The sequence below is a fragment of the Mangifera indica genome, chromosome 6 (genome assembly GCF_011075055.1).
Source record: "Mangifera indica cultivar Alphonso chromosome 6, CATAS_Mindica_2.1, whole genome shotgun sequence".
NCBI lineage: Eukaryota > Viridiplantae > Streptophyta > Magnoliopsida > Sapindales > Anacardiaceae > Mangifera > Mangifera indica.
Genome location: NC_058142.1, coordinates 4,243,152 through 4,262,243, shown reverse-complemented (window position 1 = coordinate 4,262,243; position 19,092 = coordinate 4,243,152). Strand labels below are relative to the sequence as shown.

The 19,092-nt window shown below is 31.6% G+C and overlaps 3 protein-coding genes and 1 long non-coding RNA gene across 5 annotated transcripts; 1 reads left to right on the top strand and 3 right to left on the bottom strand.

Moving 5' to 3' along the window:
* Nucleotides 1-967: 967 nt before the first annotated feature.
* LOC123219516 lies at nucleotides 968-2,239 on the top strand. Of its 2 annotated transcripts, none has more exons than XR_006502884.1 (3): nucleotides 968-1,223; nucleotides 1,306-1,436; nucleotides 1,509-2,239. It is a non-coding gene; the product is annotated as an uncharacterized LOC123219516 (long non-coding RNA). The 2 variants fall into 2 exon arrangements; XR_006502885.1 differs by having other exon boundaries at nucleotides 970-1,200.
* A 2,287-nt stretch (nucleotides 2,240-4,526) lies between these two features.
* LOC123218194 (vacuolar-processing enzyme-like) lies at nucleotides 4,527-7,237 on the bottom strand. The gene is made up of 9 exons (XM_044639476.1): nucleotides 7,032-7,237; nucleotides 6,784-6,948; nucleotides 6,553-6,709; nucleotides 6,381-6,466; nucleotides 6,115-6,314; nucleotides 5,492-5,540; nucleotides 5,149-5,367; nucleotides 4,853-5,059; nucleotides 4,527-4,725 (listed from the first exon to the last, which is right to left on the bottom strand). The coding sequence occupies exons 1-9, from the start codon at nucleotides 7,191-7,193 to the stop codon at nucleotides 4,585-4,587; spliced, it is 1,386 nt and encodes a 461-aa protein (XP_044495411.1). The 5' UTR covers nucleotides 7,194-7,237; the 3' UTR covers nucleotides 4,527-4,584.
* Nucleotides 7,238-10,975: 3,738 nt separating this feature from the next.
* On the bottom strand, nucleotides 10,976-12,935 carry LOC123218195. Its single transcript, XM_044639477.1, is given in 4 exon segments — nucleotides 10,976-11,722; nucleotides 12,233-12,383; nucleotides 12,559-12,768; nucleotides 12,844-12,935. Coding segments are annotated over 4 exon segments (930 nt in total). The 5' UTR covers nucleotides 12,898-12,935; the 3' UTR covers nucleotides 10,976-11,207.
* Nucleotides 12,936-14,232: 1,297 nt separating this feature from the next.
* On the bottom strand, nucleotides 14,233-18,301 carry LOC123218915 (U-box domain-containing protein 52-like). The gene is made up of 11 exons (XM_044640570.1): nucleotides 18,142-18,301; nucleotides 17,836-17,948; nucleotides 17,517-17,638; nucleotides 17,187-17,386; nucleotides 17,035-17,080; nucleotides 16,531-16,816; nucleotides 16,209-16,310; nucleotides 15,740-16,117; nucleotides 14,480-15,211; nucleotides 14,337-14,397; nucleotides 14,233-14,246 (listed from the first exon to the last, which is right to left on the bottom strand). The coding sequence occupies exons 1-11, from the start codon at nucleotides 18,299-18,301 to the stop codon at nucleotides 14,233-14,235; spliced, it is 2,214 nt and encodes a 737-aa protein (XP_044496505.1).
* Nucleotides 18,302-19,092: the final 791 nt, after the last annotated feature.

Here is a 19,092-nt window from a genome sequence, read left to right as displayed (position 1 = left end):
GAGATATAGAGTTTAATTGCAATGCCAGAGTAGCATGGAAATTAAAGTTGCTTTTTTTGGTTAATTTTGGATTGTATATGTATGATTTATCATGAATCATTTATCAAGAGAAGATTCTCAGCGACTTGGAAGTCAAAAGGATTTGCGAGTGCTTAATTTAATTAAATCTTGATTTAAGAAAAAGAAACTTTCTTACAATAGTAATGACATATCATTTTCTCGATTTCATATCTTGATAATATAATCCCATTTTGTAATTTGATGTGTTAATGACACATCAGTCTAAATTCTTGCACAAATCCACGCAATTTTCTTCAATAAACGGCTTTAAAGCCTTTCTGTTCTGTTTCATTAGGTAGGCAAATGGTCATGTAAAACAAAACTATTTAAAAAAAATGGAAAATAAGCTTAGATCCAAAAATAAAATTTAAGGAGTGAATTAAAGTTTTAGAAGTTATACTTATATATGTACTAAATTAAAAATTTTTCAAGATAGAGGGGTTTAACTAACATATTTTAGGACGAGTTTAAGGCATATCTCAATCTAAGTATGGTCTACTGCATAATTAGTAGAAATACTCTCAATTAATACAAATTTTCTTCAGTTAATTAATTGTATTACTCCCTTGGGTTCAGACAAAAGAAAGTTATCAATACTTATTCCAATTGATCAATTATATAAAAATTTGTTAAATTAAAGAGTATAATTTTATTATTTCTAAATATAGGACCTAAAATAATTGACCAAAACGTCAAGGGATTAAAGTCTTCCACTCAAAATTTCTCCCAGTTTAGTTTAAGAGCAATACTATGTGTACCTATTTTAGGTACACAAATATATACACTCATATGTGTCATCATATGATTGATTATTGTTTTATTCTTAATTCAAAATCATTCAATCATATGATGACACATATAAATGTGTACACATTTATGTACCGAAAGTAGGTACACATAGTTTTATTGTTAGTTTAAACCGCTTAATTTGTGACTTAGCGGCAAAGTTTTCTTTCTCACGATATATATGATTATTTGCTACTTCTCTTGCAGGTTCACTTAAATCTGTCACAATGCATTCTTCTCTTCTTGCTGCAATTCTTCTCTCCTCTCTCCTAAAGTCAGAAAACTCTACCACAAAGATAATGAATCTAGCACCAATGGCACCCCGATGGGCGGTTCTGATCGGTGGATCGTATGGTTACGAAAACTATAGACATTTGGTTAATTTTTTATTTCTATTTATTATATAAATTAGAGTGAAAAACAATAATTCATTTGATTAACCTAAATTTAATTTTGCAGGCTGATGTTTGCCATGCATAACAAATGCTGAAGAGAGGAGGATTAAAGGATGAGATATTGCTTTTTCTGAAGAGAATCCAAGGCCGGGAACTATAATCAATAAACCAAATGGCATTGATGTTTACCCCAAGGTTTGTCTAATTAATTCTTTTATTTTATTTTTTACGTGTTTATTATTAATAATAAATATCATTTACGTACAGGATTATACTGGTGAAAACGTTACTATCGACAATTTTCTGGCTGTTATTCTTGGAAACAAACTGCTCTCACTGGGGGCAGTGGGAAGGTTGTCATTCTTTTCCCAACTCTTTCTAATTGCGATTTGCGAAACAAGACTCATTCTCTCAAATGAACCCAACTTGGATGGAGCTTTGGCTGCGGCAGAGATTGGTTTTACGATTATAATTGTCCTGAAAAACGGTTGTGGAAATTTTCGGACGGTGACTGATGCAGTAAACAACATTCCAATGCCGAATACAAATGGAGTGATTATTAAAATCAGTGGAGGTTTTAAGGTTATAACTGTATTTGACACTCCTTTCTGTGTTCACCTTGTGAGTTGGGATAAAACCCCCATCGATTTTAATAATCACTCCATTTGTATTTGACATGGGAATGCTGTTTACTGCATCAGTCACTGTTCGAAAATTTCCACTACCGTTTTTCATGACAGTTATAACCTTAAAACCAACCTCTGCCGCAGCCAAAGCTCCATCCAAGTTGGGTTCATTTGAGAGGATTAGTCTTGATTCGCAAATCGCAATTAGAAAGAGGTTGGAAAAGAATAAAATTTTTGTTAACAAGGTTGCAAAAATGAGAAACTGTTTCATTTCTTGAGCCATTATTGAAAGTCTTCTTGGTGATACAAAGAATGAATTGTAATTGGAGTTTTAATAATAATATATTTCTCAAAGTGTTAATTTGAAAACAAGTGAAGTTGTTTGTGCTCTTTCTTTTATTAGTTATAATCACATGAATGCCCCTGCAAGAAGTTATCCTACATAAATACCTTTCTTCTCACTTTCAAACAGCTAAGAGAGAAATGTATTTTGTAGCAATAACATATTAGAAACATGCATACATCTAAAGTCAAAACTTTTTTAAAATAGAAAATCATTTTTAAAGTTCCAACATAAAAGTCATAATTTTTATTATTGAAATAATATTTGATGTAAATGATATTTAATCAATTTGGTTTACAAACTTGGGTTAATGCCATAATCATCTTCTCTTTGTTGATCCCGGAATAGCACATATTTGCCATTGCTCTTGCATACTTCTTTCCATAGTAGCATTTTGAAGCAATCCCAATCATCAACAAGAGGTTGGCCAATAAGTCGAACATATTATACTATATTTTGTGCATTTTTAAGGTAAAACAAGATCATTGAAATCTATTGGATATTAAAATCCTCTCGCTATTTTTTACAAATTTATTGATTGAGTTACTTTTGAATTCTTCTCATTAGAACCCTTGGGTGCTTTATTGAACTACATAAATAAAGAATTAATGATCACTTTATAATTAGATTGATTCGTTAATGAATTTAATTACAGAATAATTAATTAAATTAATTAACCTAGTGTTGAAGATAGTTGACATCAGCATCACGCTGGTCAAGAACTTTGATTTTTGGTGGTAAAGAAGAAGAAGTTTAAGTGGTGAAAATGAAGTTAGGTTGATTCAGTCTAAAATAAGTTGAGACTAAATCATTTTGAATCTCTTTTACGTTTCCATATCTCATTACATGAGAACTCGTGGATTTATCAGAAAATTTTGTTCTCTTTCTCACCTGGAATTTTAATTATTTTTATAAATTAATCAAATAATATAAAATTAAAATCTATTAACAATTAAGCTATTTTAAAAATATTTTGAAAAAATTAAAATAGAAAACTTTAAGTCTGAAAATACCACTCGATATTGTTGCTCCAAGGTTTCCTTTTGCCAATCATGTTCCTCACTGCATACAAATTATATATAAAATTAGTTTTTTAAAATTATATATAAAATCACTCACAAATTATCATTTTATTAACCCTTGGGTGGAAAATAGTCCTTTGACCATTATTTAATTATAAGTCAATAAAAAATATATGAAATCAAAAATTTAATAAGGTGTTGTGACTTTTATAATAATTGACACTACATGAATAATTTGTGATATTTTGTTAAGGTATTTAACTTAAAATCACTAAAAGTTATAAGAAGTCAAAAAATTCATAACATATTGTAACATTTATAATAATTGAAAATTTTGTTATGTTATTTATATTAAAAGCAATTAAAAATTATAATATTTATAATAATTGTCACTATAGAAAATTTTAATTTTTCCTAAAATTTTTCATAATCCCTAAATTTCCTAAATTAAAATTCAGTAGTTAAGCATCAATTTATATTTATCCAACAAATTTTTTAAACTACGTTTTAGTGTTTCTTTGCTACAATTCAATCAACATATGAATTTTATTGGATATAATATATCCCAAAGACTCTTTCTCATGCAGAAGGTCATGTGTTTGTTGAAGCAAAGGAAATTTTGAGTGGTTTCAGACAATTGAGAATCCAAGGTAAGCTGACCTCATGCCTATTTCATGTTTGAAGTTAAATTAAAGCTAATTTTGTAAAACCATAATTTTTTTATTTAGGAATCTTGATCAATTGGAAGGGATATTTGAAATTGGGGCCAGAGGTGTGTGAAATTGAGGGTCAAGGGTGATATATTTATTTCAACTGAGTGGCATTTGATAGATTAGTGTTGATTTCACAATAGGTTAAGTAGAGATCTTCCCTTCTTCCAAATTATAAGATATTCTTTAGGTAATTTTCAAAGAAGTCAATTGATTGATATTAATGAAAGTGCGGATGATATGTTGAGCATGAGAAAAATTGCATGTAATGATATATGTGCATAAATTCAAGGTTGTTGTTTCATGTGTTATGGGGGAAAGAAAGAAAGATGGTAATTGGTCTTAAACTTTGATATTGATTATTAAATAATAAAAGATTCATGAAATAAGGAATTTCAGAGTTTAATAGTGTTGTGTCGTAGTAGAAAAAAATTATGCCACAACACAACCAAAATTGTGAGACTCATGCTTTGCCACAAGAATGTGTCACTGCATCGCGATTATAAAAGGTTTTATTCCTGTTAAAGACAAGTTTATGTTGTGACACAAAAAGAGTTATGTCAAGCATGAAGGCAGAAAAGAGATTGAATCAGAAATCAATTATTTATTAGTGATATAGTATTTAATGTAAATGATATTTCATCAATTTGGTTTACAAACTTGGCTTAATGCCATAATCATCTTCTCCTTATTGATCCCAGCATTGCACATATTTGCCATTGCTCTTGCATACTTCTTTCCATACGTTGATAAGCTTCCACAATGCTCTTCATAAAGTCCCACCTGATTAACAAATGCACAAAATTATACATAAATTTAAATTTATATTCGAGTTGGACTCAAATTATACTTATCCTTATATATATATATATATATATATATAAGTTTTGTTAGGAGAGAGTGCACGCACAAACATTTTGAAGCAATCCCAATCATCGACAAGAGGTTGGCTGGCAGGTCGAATATATTGCACCATATTTTGTCCACTTTTAAAGCCAAATAAAATCGTTGAAATCTGTTGAATATTGAAATCCTCTTGTCGCCTTTTAAAAGTTTCCTTATTAAGTTGCTTTTGAGCCTCAATCTTCTCATTAGAGCCATTGGGTGCTTTATTGAACTACACAATTTAAGAATTAATGATTATGTCATAATTAGGTTGATTCACTAATCAATTTAATTAAGAAACAATTAAATAAATCAATTAACCTTTTGCCAAAGATAATTGAGATCAGCATCGCGTTGGTTAAGAATTTTGATTTTTGGTGGCAAAGATGAGGAGGTTTGAGCAGTGAAAGTGAAGTTGTCATTAAGTGGATTTGTTCCAATGTAAGTTGAGACTGGATCATTCTGTATCTTCTTTATGTTTCCATATCTCATTACATGAGAACTGAAGTCTAAATAATCAAATCCTGTTCTCCTTCTCACCTGTAATTTCAATTATTTCTATAAATTAATGAAACAGTATATATATTAAAATCATTTAACAATTAATTAAAATTTAAAATATCTTTGAAAAAATTAAAATAGAAAACTTCAAGTCTATAAATACCACTCCATATTGTTTCTCCAGGGTTTCCTTCTGCAAATCATGTTTTTCACTGCATGCAAATATATATATATATATATATAAAATTAGTCAACACTAAATAAAACAACACAACAGGCAGAAACTTTAACTTCAAAAATTATATAATTAGGCAAATTTTAATCGTTTATATGCTAAAAATCTATTTATTCTTGAGATATAGACGATTTTTTTTTATAAATATTATCAGGGATTCAGGGGCATAACTAAGAATCTTTTCTTTTCTTTTAAGTATTGAGTGGATTTTATGTATACGAAAAATATTCATTAACCAAAAGTTTACAAATTAGAGATGATGAAATATCAATAATTAAGAAAATTAGAATTCATAAAATTAATTTGTTTTTTGAAAAATTTACCCCCAAATCACGATATCATACAAAACTATAACTTCAATTGTTTTTTTGTTTTTTAGATAAGAAAGCTATATAATAAACGACTATTTTTACAATTTCTACAAATTAAAAAAAAAATAATGAGGTTTGAATACTGTACAAATTAAAAAAGAAAATAACAATCTTTTAAATCGATGAACGATACTAACGAAATTCGGAAAATATAATCGCAAAGATTCGAAGAAAATTAACCTGTCTTCCAACCAAGAAATACTGAACAAATCACCCAAACAAGTATCATATTCAGCTGGAGGAGAGGGATAATATTGAGGACAATACATAGCCCAGCTGTCTTCTGATGAATTTGATGCCGTCATTGCATAAATATTCCAAGTTTTTGGAAGAAGTCCTTCGAACATACTCCCAGATTCACATGCTTCGACGTAAATTACCTACTAATTTTATCATAATTAAAACACAAAGTAAAACTCTTAATTATTAAGTAATAACTTACTTACCATTTTTTTATATGCTTTGGCCTCATATTTCTTCTGCAATACATCAATCAGGTCTTTTGCGTAAAGAACACCAGAAGGAGGCATTCCTGCAAGGCATGCAGATGTAAAAAAGATACATTCATGCATGATTTTAAAATATAGACGTTAATGTTAAAATGGAAAATATATTTACCAAGCATTCCAGGGGCACCATGGTCAGCGTAGTATATAAAAATATGGTCATTTGGGCCACTATTCACAACCTTGCCAGTGCCCCCGGTGAGAGCAGTTTTGTTTCCAAGAATAACATTCAGAAAATTGTTGGCAGTAACGTTTTCACCAGTATAATCCTGTACATAAATGATAGTTATTGATTATAAACCACGTAAATAAAAAAAATAAAAAATAAATTAATTAAACAGACCTTGGGGACTCCATAGTAAACATCAATGCCATTTGGTTTATTGATTATAGTTCCTGGCCTTGGATTCTCTTCAGCAAAAGCAATATCATCATACATAAAAACTATTATATTTTCATCTTTTAATCCTCCGCTTTTCAGAATTTGATATGCATGGCAAACATCAGCCTGCAAAATTAAAATTAGGTTAATAAAATGAATTATTATTATTTTATTCTAATTTATATAATAATTAGAAATAATAAATTAACCTGATGTCTATAGTTTCCGTAACCGTTTGATCCAGCGATTAGAACTGCCCATCGGGTGCCACTGGGGCTAGATTCATTATCTTTGTGGTGGAGATTTCGACTTTCAACAGTAAAACTTAGGAGAGAAAGGAGAAGAATTGCAGCAAGAATAGAAGAATGCATTGTGATAGATTTAAGTGAACTGCAAGTGAAGTAGCAAATAATCATACATACATATGTATATATGTGTGTTGTGAGAAAGAAAACTTTGCTGCTAAGTCACAAATTAAGCTGTTTAAACTAAACTGGGAGAAATTTTTAGAGGAAGACTTTATTTCCTTGACGTTTTGGCCAATTATATTAGCTCCTATATTTAGAAATAATAAGATTTATCCTCTTTAATTCAACAAATTTTTATATAATTGGTCAATTGGAATAAATATTAACAAATTTATTTTGTTGAAACCCAAGGGGGTAATGCAATTAATTAACAAAAGAAAATTTCTATTAATTCAGTATTTCTATTGATAATGCAGTAAACCATTATTACATTGAGAAATACTTTAAACTCGTACTAAACCATGTTTGTATCGATTGTTTTGAAAGGGGGTTGGCTAATCCCTTTTGACTCTGAAAAATATCAATGTAACTTCTATAACTTTAATTGATTCCATTTAGATTTTATCATTTTTTTCATTGACTCTTTATGTTATATCTTTATTTTCTTTAATCTCTAAATTTTATTTTTTGATCTGCTTTGAGGTTTTTTTTTTTTTTTTATGTTTATATAGTTTTGTCATATACGAGCATTTGCCTACCTAATGAAATAGGATAAAAAGGCTTTAAAGCCGTTTGTTGAGGAAAATTGCGTGGATTTGTGTAAGAATTTGGATTGATGTGTCATTAACGCATCAAGTTACAAAATGGGATTATATTATCAAGATAAGAAATCAAGAAAATGGTCTGTCATTACTATTGTAAGAAAGTTTATTTTCCTTAATCAAGATTTAATTAAATTAAGTACACACAAATCCTTTTGACTTCAAGTCGATAAGAATCTTCTGTTGATAAATATGGTTAATAACAATTTAAGAACAATTTTTCTTTAAATTCAAGAAAAAGGGACACAAATTTCATGCTAGATTATTATTACACTTAAAATCACTCAATGTATCAGGATACTGTTAAATCCTAATGCTAACAATGAATAAACACTGACAAAAGAGAATGATTGGAATATAAAATATATTTACAATTTAATAATACATTTCATAAATGGTGGAGGTTTAAAAAACTTCCAAAATTGTTAGAATTAATGATAATTGAAAATATTTATTAATATTCTAAAAAAAAGTTATATAATCATACATATACAGCCCAAAATTAACCAAAAAAAAAAAAAAAAAAGCAATTTTAATTTCCATGTTACTTCGGCATTTATGTTTCAAAATATAATATTCTCAAAACAGAAATTCTATTTGTGACTCATAATTAAATTAAATCATACCTATGTAACCCACAATTAACCAAAAAAAAACCTAGAAAACCATGAAAATACTAAATATTAACAAAATAAGCTGTAAGCGTAATGTACGCAAGTGAAAGATTTTACCTTTCTATCTTCACTTCACTAATTAAAGGTGTTAGCAAAAAACAATCTTTTGCTGAAATAGGTGATAAAAGCTTCAAAATAGTTAGCTTCTTCGACTTGAATTCATCAATGGATCTCTTTTACGTGTAAATCTTAACAAATTCTTTTTTGGGTGCAAGAGTATTGAACAAAATCTCTTATATAGGGCAGATATTGAATGGATTTTTAATTAAGAAATTAATTTTTATATAACGATTATTGAATGGGTTTTTATGGTGGGTGGGTTTACTTTGCTGTTTGTTTTAAGACATACAAATGGTCACAGTTTTGACAGAAAGGATGGAATGAGTGCTAAGGAGACGTTACTCAAAAACCAGGCCAGTTTAACCTAAATTTACGTATATATTGACAAATGCTTTTTTAACAATATATATTCTAACAATTGGTTTTCATGTGCACTTACTAAATAATTATTTATTATAAATGCCTTCAGAAAGTTATCTAGTTGCTAGGTGTCGTAAAGTTTTTTGATTATTTAAATAATAATTCAGATAATTATGAGTTTTTAAGTCTAGACATTCATTTGTCACTCAAAAAATATCTTAAAAAGACAAAATTTGGTGTTCTCTTGTTTAAGCATAAAATTGTAGGTGATATAAGTTGGTTATGTATATAATTTGTAAGCCCAATTTATTCGTAAATAAATATAATATCATGTCCAAAAAAATGTGGCGAAATAAAACAAATAAGCAATGTAAAGTAAAAGAGGTAAAAGATTTTTACATTGTTTGGCTAAATCCTTAGCCTCTCCCTAACTCAAAAATATCAATCACAATCGAAGGCATTAGATGAACTAAAAACAAGTCACAAGCTCATCCCCAATTCTCTGCACAAACTAGGACAACAAATTTTGTCCTAAATATGTTTTTTCGGATGAAATAAAGTTTTTTAGGATGAAATTTAATTCATTTATAGACAAAAAATTATGTCTTAAATATGCATGACAAAATAACATTTCGTCTATAATGACTAATTATTTAGAGCAATTTCTTTTCATGTGGGTATTACCCTTAAGTAATACAACTTTTGTAACAATTTAATCTGTCATACTAGTTTTTTTAGAATGAATCTTTTACATTTTGAGATAAAAATTTTTATTACCTTTGATGAAATTTATGCAGTGAAAATATCAATCCAAGTTATGAAAATTCTCTTGAAAGCCCTATTACAATTCTATATTTATTTACTGCAATTCTATATTTATATTTATAAGAACAATTCTTTATTTATTTACTATAATTCTATATGAAGAGGTAACATTTTTCTTATATACGTTTAGTACATAGATGGTAAATGATAAAAAGGGCATGAATTGAAATAGGTTTATTCTATCAATATTTTTAACTGATCTCTGATTTAAAATGATCCGTGAATAAGTGATATTTCTAATTGCTGGATTAGCTTGACATTAACTAGTGTCTGTTAGAGACTCAAATAAAAAGAAAAGAAAAAGAGTCTCACATCTAATGAATAGAACATAAAAAAATGGTATATAAATGTTATGGATTAGACTTTAACACAAACCGATTGGTTTTGTATAATATGAGTTTTAATCTTCATACTTGTAAGCCCAATATATATTTTCGATATGGTATCAGAGTACGAGCCAAACAACGGGTTTAACAGCCTAAGTGTTCCTAGATACAAGTGATAATGCACCTAGCCACAAACCGACAGACCTAACAGCCTAGGTGCTTGCACATAAGCGGGGGTGTTGGAGATTCAAATAAAAAGGAAAGAACAAGAGTCTCACATCTAATGAATAGAACATAAAAAAGTGGTATATAAATGTTGTGAATTAGACCTTAACACAAGCCAATTGGTTTTATGTAACATGAGTTTCAATCTTCACACTTATAAGCCCAATATATATTTTCGACATGGTATCAGAGCACGAGCCAAACAACGGGTTTAACAGTCTAAGTGTTCCTAGATACAAATGACAATGCACCCAACCACAAACTGGTTGAGCCAAACGGCAGACCTAACAGCTTAGGTGTTTGCACTTAAGCGGAGTGTTGGAGACTCAAATAAAAAGGAAAGAAAAAGAGTCCCACATCTAATGAATAGAACATAAAAAAGTAGTATATAAATGTTGTGGATTAGACCTTAACACAAGCCTAATATAAGTTTCAATCTTCACACTTGTAAGCCCAATATATATTTCCGATAGTGTCTAACCTCCCTTCTTCTAAGGAGCATTACTGTACAAAATACATGAACATTAAACAACATTTTTGTCCCTATTAAACTATCATTTTTAATTTAAAAAAAAATTAGTCTACTCATTTATCTAACCATTATAAATTTTATCTAAAAAACCGAAAATTTTAGTTACAACATTGCATATTGTAATATTACAAAAGAGTTATGTACCCAACTTCAATGGATACACAAACATAGGCAAAAGGTATGCACTTCGTTCCACAAAACAGAGCTATTTGCACAAATACTGTTACAAACAGCCTGGATTTCTCTCCCACAAAAATCCATTTATACAACATTTCAGCTGCCGGAATTTATAATACATAACGATGATTCAAAGTTCAAACCCAATTGCCGTGAAAAAGGGCACTGGTTGATGCAGTCTCCCCGAAGGTCTTCACCAAATCCGAACAACATTCATTTGCTTCCCCATCCTCTGTTTCCAGCTTCAATCCAAGTTCTTCTTCTATATCATCAGACGCCGCTATCAGCAAGAATTCACACCCTTCATAGTTCAAAAAATCAGGAGGGTCAGCCGGGGAATACCGCTTTTGCCCAAAGTGGCCTTGCAGATGGGCCGGAAAGACAGCCCTATGCTTGCTTTGCAGTCATTTAAACTGTGAATCGCCATGCTGATCTGGGTTCTTTATTTGCATGAGAAAGTAGCCTTCGCGTTCAATGTTAAGAGACTCCTGAGGCTCGTTTTGTTTGTCCTCGGGAGGAAATTCAAGCTTGTAGACTAAATGGGTGTGCATTTTTTTGCCTGGATTGTGCCTTAAAATTCGGTAAACGCCTTCTCCCATGGCCCTGGCAGGTTGATTTTTTCTATGACCTTTAGTTGAAGTATCATACTCCCCTGTATTGTCAATATGCAATTAGAATCTAAGCAAAAAGGATTAATTTTATAATGAAGTATAAATCTGTGTCTTCACCAAATTTCCACCTCTTTAACCAAATGGACATATATATGATCCATAAATCTTCACTCAAAGACACGTCTTCAAATGTTTTGTGAAAGGAAAATTGGCCTTTCAAATGTTTAGTTTACATTGGCTTCATGGGCGACTTGAAGTCCTAAACAAAACCATCTCCATTCACTAATACGTACAAGAATTGGAAACTTTAGGCCCTTTTAAATCTATTTCATTAATTTTATTTCCTCTCAGTTTATATTTCTTGTATTTTAACTCTACAATTATAGCATTTTATCAGGCGATTAGATAAAAATTCATCAGTGCAACATGTATGAAATCAGAAGAAATATAAATAATTTCATTAAGCCTCAAGTGGAATGGGATCAAAACCGTACTAAAAAATATAATCAAGGAATTAATATTTAGAAACCACCGAATAATGAATTCAGTACCTCCAGCCAGAGCAGTTTTTACATTTTCAATTTTTGTGGTGACCATCTCTACAAAACCCCAGTAAGGCCTGGATTTTTGGCTTGGATCTGGAAGGCTTTTCCGTCCCATCACGATGAACCGCATGAGTGGCTCCTTTTCGATGTTCACTTCCTGCAATTAATAACAAAGGATGATGAAATCAGTGACCTTAAATTACAAAGTTGATCCTTGAGAAGGCAGTATCGAGAATGCCGGGGCAGGTAAAAAATTATAGACCGTGACACAGGTACTGTATACCAATATGCTATTGAAATGAAAAAAATAATTCTATTGGTGTTTTGGTAACCTGTCTACCATGTCCACCGAGACTTTCTCCAGAGTCTGCTTCTCCTTTCTTTGAGCCCTCTTTCCCTGAATCCGGCTCTTGTTTTTCTTCGACAGTTCTCTCACCGGACTCCGGCCGCAACACAAGGTACAATCGTTGTACATCATTAACGCTGTTAGCTTCTTCTTTGTCAACTTTAGGCCTGTAGAAAAAAAATATTTCCCCTCTATCCTGCGATTAATTACCGTTACCAATCTATATTTTAAAGTAAAATTTCTTTGTATTATACTCGAGAGGAAGAAAAACCTGTATCACAACTTGAGGTTCAGCTCTCGTCTTTTGTTCCTGGCCTTGTCCCATTGTTTGATTGTTTGGTGATCTCTCTTTAGGGAATTTATAAAGAGTGGAAAATAGATATTTAAAGTGGAGAAGACACGTTTCAATTCCACAGACTTCTTATAAGGCCACGTTTTTACTTGCACAAGCCACGTTCTTTAGTTTCTTAAAAGGATGCCACACGGCAAATTTTAATAGTAGAAGTACGCCGCACTTGATCATGGATGAACCTCAACTTATTAAAAGGTCTAATTTGAGATTCAAGAATTGAGTCTCAAAACTTGATTTAAAAGTAATTTAACTTTTCGATTTTATTCAAATTGAGTTCAAATTTTGAATATTCAAAGATTCAAGGATTTAAAAGTGATCAAGGTTTAGCCAATCTATGGAAGACATCTAAGTAGGTTATCTTTTTATGATTCTTGGATTCGATAATATATGTGCTGTAGAATTGATATGGATAATATTAACTGATCTATAGACATAAAAAGCTTAAATTTGCATTGTTTTCGTATGGAAAATTAAATGAAACTACATATTTGTGTGAACAATTGCAATGGAAGGCCTGTTCCAAGAACAGAGAAATGATTATTCCAAATGTTAGTCAGAATATATCTATCGCGATGAAACACACTTTCAACAAGAATGATCGTTCTATATAAACTTTGTCAATTTAGATTTGAGAAGAAAGAATGTTGTTCCAATGACCTTGACATCCGTTCCACAACCGTCATTCCACAAGAGAACACCTATTCCAATTAAAAGAAGGAAACAATCGTTTTAACTTTAAAATGCCTATTCTGAAGACTGTTCGTCGATTAATGAATAGTGCTCAAGTTTTGTGTGATACAGTGGCGTGAGAAATGAGAATAAAATCTGTAAGGGAGTTAATAATGATGGCTAAACTTGTCAAGTATGATGTGAAAGTATAAGTCAAGGTCAAGCCATATGAATACAGCAACGAGGGCTTGATCATTAATATTCAAATTAAAACATGATATTTTCTAGTTGTATGCATATAACATGTTTTCTCGAAGCTTTTAGGGTGTTTCAATTTGATGAGAGATTCATTTTCGTAATCATATATGTGGAATTCAATCTGATGAGTTTTAGTTGTTTTTGAAAACACCCACGAAATCATCTTTTTCAGAAATTGAAACTGAAAAATTCGTATTATATCCTTGTACATATCTTCATCTACTTAATGTGTGGTACATGCAGCCGACTATATTCGAGAAAAGGAATTTATAACTCTTTCGGGATATCTTCAAGTAGCTCATCAGAGAAAATACATTAATGAATGGTTTCTAAACCTGTTGCCTCCTACAATGTAACACCGAGTTTCCTCCATCAGCTAGTTTATTCCGCTGGTTCTGTGAATCAAATGATAAAAAATAAATAAACACGAGAAATCAACTAAAATTTTATCTTTCAGTGTAACTAATATAATATAATATATATACCTGGGGGTTTTTCAATAGCCAACGCCGTGCTTGATTCCATTTGAGTATCACTTATCACATCCTGGAGGAGGAATGAGGGTAGTTTGTCAAACATTTTATAGGATTTTCCAAGAAACTAGTAATAAAGTTATATGGTTTTCCACCTTTGTCATTGAATAATTGTTGCCGCCCAGCGAAACTGAACTCATCTTTTTTTCAGCTAATTCTCTCAGTGCATTCAGCTCTGGCAATACAACCTTGCCGAGATCTGGCCTGTCTTTTCTTCTAAGTTCTGCACATTGCAACGCTAGCTTGGCGAAGGAAAGTGTTTCTTCCACTGGCCAGTCAGCCACAGACGGATCCAGCATTTCGCTCAACGTTCCACTCTCGATAGCTTTGCCAAAATTGTGTGCCAATCCCATTGGCGGCTTCGCTGTTATCAGTTGCAGAAGCACAACCCCTAGTGAATAAACATCTGATTTTACTCCGAGCATGCCGGTTTGTTGATACTCCGGATCTATATAGCACAATGTCCCGGCTGTTGATGTCTTTCTGTACTGTGTTACATTCTCCGCAACAGCTGGTACAAGCCTGGCTAATCCAACATCGCTGATTTTACTTACACAGTTTTGGTCTAGCAATATGTTGCCAGGCTTGAGGTCGCGATGAACTAATGGTTCGGGTTTGGTTTGATGCAGAAAGAGAAGGCCTGTGGCAATCTCTGCTGCAATTCGGAACCTAAGTTGCCAAGAAAGAGGCTCAGTTTTCCCTCGGTGGAAGAGGCAATCATCTAAGCTACCATTCGCCATGTACTCATAGACGATAATGCCATACTCTGGACAAGCTCCCAAAAGGAGTACCATATTTGGATGCCTTATGCAGCTAAGAATTTCAATCTGCATCCGGGTAATAAAGGATACAATTAGAAAACTATTCAAGGTACGTTATCCATGAAAGTGGTAAAGTTTTATGTGTCAAGAAAATTTCTTTTATAGAGAGGTGCATTAATTATAATTTTGATTTAATAAAATTGTATAATTAAATAGTTTAATAATAATTTATAAGTGATTTAAGTGATCGGATAAAAATAAGTCTAATATATTTATATCTAAGTGGATCTTAAAGTTTATTAAAATTTTGATAAATCTATTAATCTATTATATATTAATTAAATCTCTTTTAAAAACTAGTATAATTTTACTTATTAAAAATTATCATTCAAACATATTTTAAGAGTGACAAACCAGTTACACTTAGATAGATAATTTCAACAGCATTATAAATTCAGTATGTATAATAACTCTAAAATTTCATTTAGTATTGGTAGATACTGAAGTACGTAATATCACCCTAAAATGTAATTTAGTACTCGTAGATACTGAAGTATTGGATTGAAACAGTTTTATTTAGTTTTGTTTGCTCACCTCCCGTTGAAACTGTGACCTTCCTTGAGCGGCGTCAGGATGTAGAACTTTAATTGCAACTGCTGTATGATCAAGATACCCCTTATATACAGGGCCATAGCCTCCTTCACCAATCTTAAGATGTTCGGAAAAGGATTCTGTTGCTATTTCTAGTTCATCTATAGTGTATCTCCTATATCTGAGATCGGCTTTCATCCCGAAATTCAATCTTCTTTGCGCCTCCAACTCTGCAATTCTCTTCGCTGCTTCTGCTGCTTCCAATGCAGACTTGCACTTAGCTTTCTCTTTCTCTGCAAGCGACAATGCAGCTTCCTCACCATTTCGAGCCTCTTCCACTCTTTGCTCTTCTTCAAGTCTCGAGCGTTGGAGTTCCTGGGCCTGGAGTAACCATATACATAAAAATACAATGTTCGATTGTCTCTTGAAATATCTTAAGAGGCATTTATGAAACAAGAGTTGATTGGACTACCTTTTGTTTTGCTAGTAGGGCTTCTTTGCACGCCATACTGTACATATCCATTGTTTGTTTTAGCTCCAGCTTTAATCGCCTCATTTCAGCTTCCATTTCATCCTGTGAAATTAAAATACATTGCAACTTCGCATTAATAAATCATATCATTCTTCTGAATATTTCAACAGTGAATCAAAGACTTGGAAAATACTCGAAAACTTTCTTTGCTGCTTAAGAAATTTACTTCTAGTCTATAGCACAAATGATCAAAACGCCAAAATTGTAATTCTTCAAGTATGCCTGTGAATTTTTAAATGGAATACAGGAATTTAAGGCTTACCACGTTCTGTGATGAGCATGAACATGATGTTCGTCCACTTTCCTGTGACATAAATGAGAATTCATGGGGATTTCTGTCATTAAATTTAATTCCCAAACGCTCTGAACCAAAGCTTTGGTCTGAGCTGGTTGATAGCCTTGTGGGTTGGCTTAAATCGATATCATAGACCATAGGAGAGCTATGTTCGGTGCTCGGCCTGCCGGAGCTAATGAATGATATATCACTGTCTAGTTCTGAGAAGACTCCGAAAGACTTTCTTGGCAATCCTCCTCCTGCAAATGGTGACCTGTTTTTCGCATAATGGCTTGGGGTCAGTCCACCAATACAATAAAATTCAATGACGTCATATATTGTATCTATTTGTATAAACAAAATGGGTGCGCATAGTATTGTTCCCACAAAAAAATATTCTTAATGCCAAAGCTATGACAATATGAATAAAAAAACATCTAATCTCAACAGCAGCCTGATTTTTCTTCCAAGTAACTAATTTATTAGAGTTACCTGACAGACCCTTCATGCGATATACGAGGCTTGACGGGTGTTCTGTCTGCAGAATATAAGATTAATTAGAATATTGCCACTAAATTGTCAGAAGTTAAGCGAGAAAGCTTTTTTCATAATGAAGAAAAAGTTCATAATTTGGAGAAATAAACCTCTCAAACTCCTATTGTTGTTAGCTTGTGATTCAGAATGATCCTTCTTGAACTCTAGTTGATGCAATAGAGGGGAGGTCACCGGGGCTGAACGCGAAGCATTTCGTTTAGAAGAAATCTTCCCTTTGGAAATGACAAATACATTACAGAAATCAGGTGCAGCTTTCATTGCACTCGTGGGAACATCAATCTTGAATCGTCTGCATCAGAAAAACAATCAAAGTTGAAATGATTATTGAAATTTTCTCCTCTTTTCTTAATTTAGACTGTTATTGTCTAAGCAATTGATCAAAAAGTTTTCAACAAATGATTACTGAGACATTTCAATACCTCATAAATCCATGCCGAGAAGGGGCACCGAGAACCAAATTCTCAATTGCAGCAGAAGAAACATATTCTGCTAGTGTTTTTGCAATATCCGTGCCTTCGAGCGACACATCGAAGCAATGTATCTGGCACAAGAAATTGCACAGTCAAACAACCATTTGAGAAGACGCCAGAAAGATTGAAAGGATAATTAGAACTGACACCACAAGTAATTAAGATGTAAAATGGTAGAAATAATATAACAAATTTCACGTCTTTACAAGCATGGTTGACATTTATATTCCCTGAAAATAATTTTATCTCAAAAGGTTTTGAAGCCTACATCTTTACGTGTACAATAGCAATGAAACGTGAGGAAGAGATCTCTGTTTTGCTTCTCAAGTTGAAGTTTATAAGCTGATGAATTGACATCATGAACTTGGCTCTGGCTATGGCCTGCAGTAAAAAGGAAACTTAAACATGTTATTTCTCAAGAGCTTGCACCCAAACAATTAGCTGAAAACATCAGAATGGCAACATATATCAATCTATTGCACGAACAGGAGAAAAAGAGAAGAACATAAAATTTAAAAGTACCCATAATTAAGTGGAAATAAAGAGTTACATTGATTAGAGGGGGGTGTTCTACGAAGAACATGGATTAATATAACAGTTTGGCCCTTGGAGAGAAGATTATCAAGTGCCCATTTGATAGCATATTGGCTTCCTTTATCCTTGTCGATTGCAACTGCAACTAGCCCATTTCCAATAGTTTTCTTTGTCGACCCTCTTCCCTTTGGGAACCACATTGCTCTCTTTCTTCCTATAACTTGAGAAACTAATGTTATTTTTCAAAAATCTAACATCTAACTTTAACAAATTTTGTTTTGAAAATCTGAATTTCGTTATGATACAATTATTTTAACTTGTCTACGGTATTGGTTGATAATTTGCAAACAAGGAGCATCTCCTTTCTCCGGCTATCTCCCTGTTGACAACAAAACAAATATCATTACTTTCATCAGCACCTTTGATTATTTCCATTTCTGATTAGGATTATTAGATTTTCTATTTTTGGTTTTTCAAATCTGAAGCTATCCTACGAAATAGAGTTGGCATGAAAGTTGCTTACCAGTCAAAAAATAGCAAAGCTAGAGAAGAAAAATGAAAAAAAACCACCCACAATTTTTTTCCCTTCTAATTATGCCATTTTGATTATAAGATGAAGTTTTGTTGAATAAATAATAGAAAATGGTATGAATATTGAGTTGTTTTAGAGCATGACAGGAATTAATGAAAGAATTATTTATGTTTATCTATTTACCTTTTTTTTTTGTACTTTTTTAAGATGATATGAAGTCAAACTGCAATATGATAGAATAAAATAATAACATTTTTTAGGGATGAAATTTTTAACTTACATTTTTTTTTTTACTTAAATTGTTGACATACATTTTCAATTGTTGATTCATTTTAATCTAATGGTTTAAAAATTAACTGAAAGTTATTTTAACATGCAGCTCAAAGAAAAATGTTAAAAAAATTAAAATGTTACATTTATGTAAGCTGAAACAATAAAACTATGCATGTTAACTTTGAA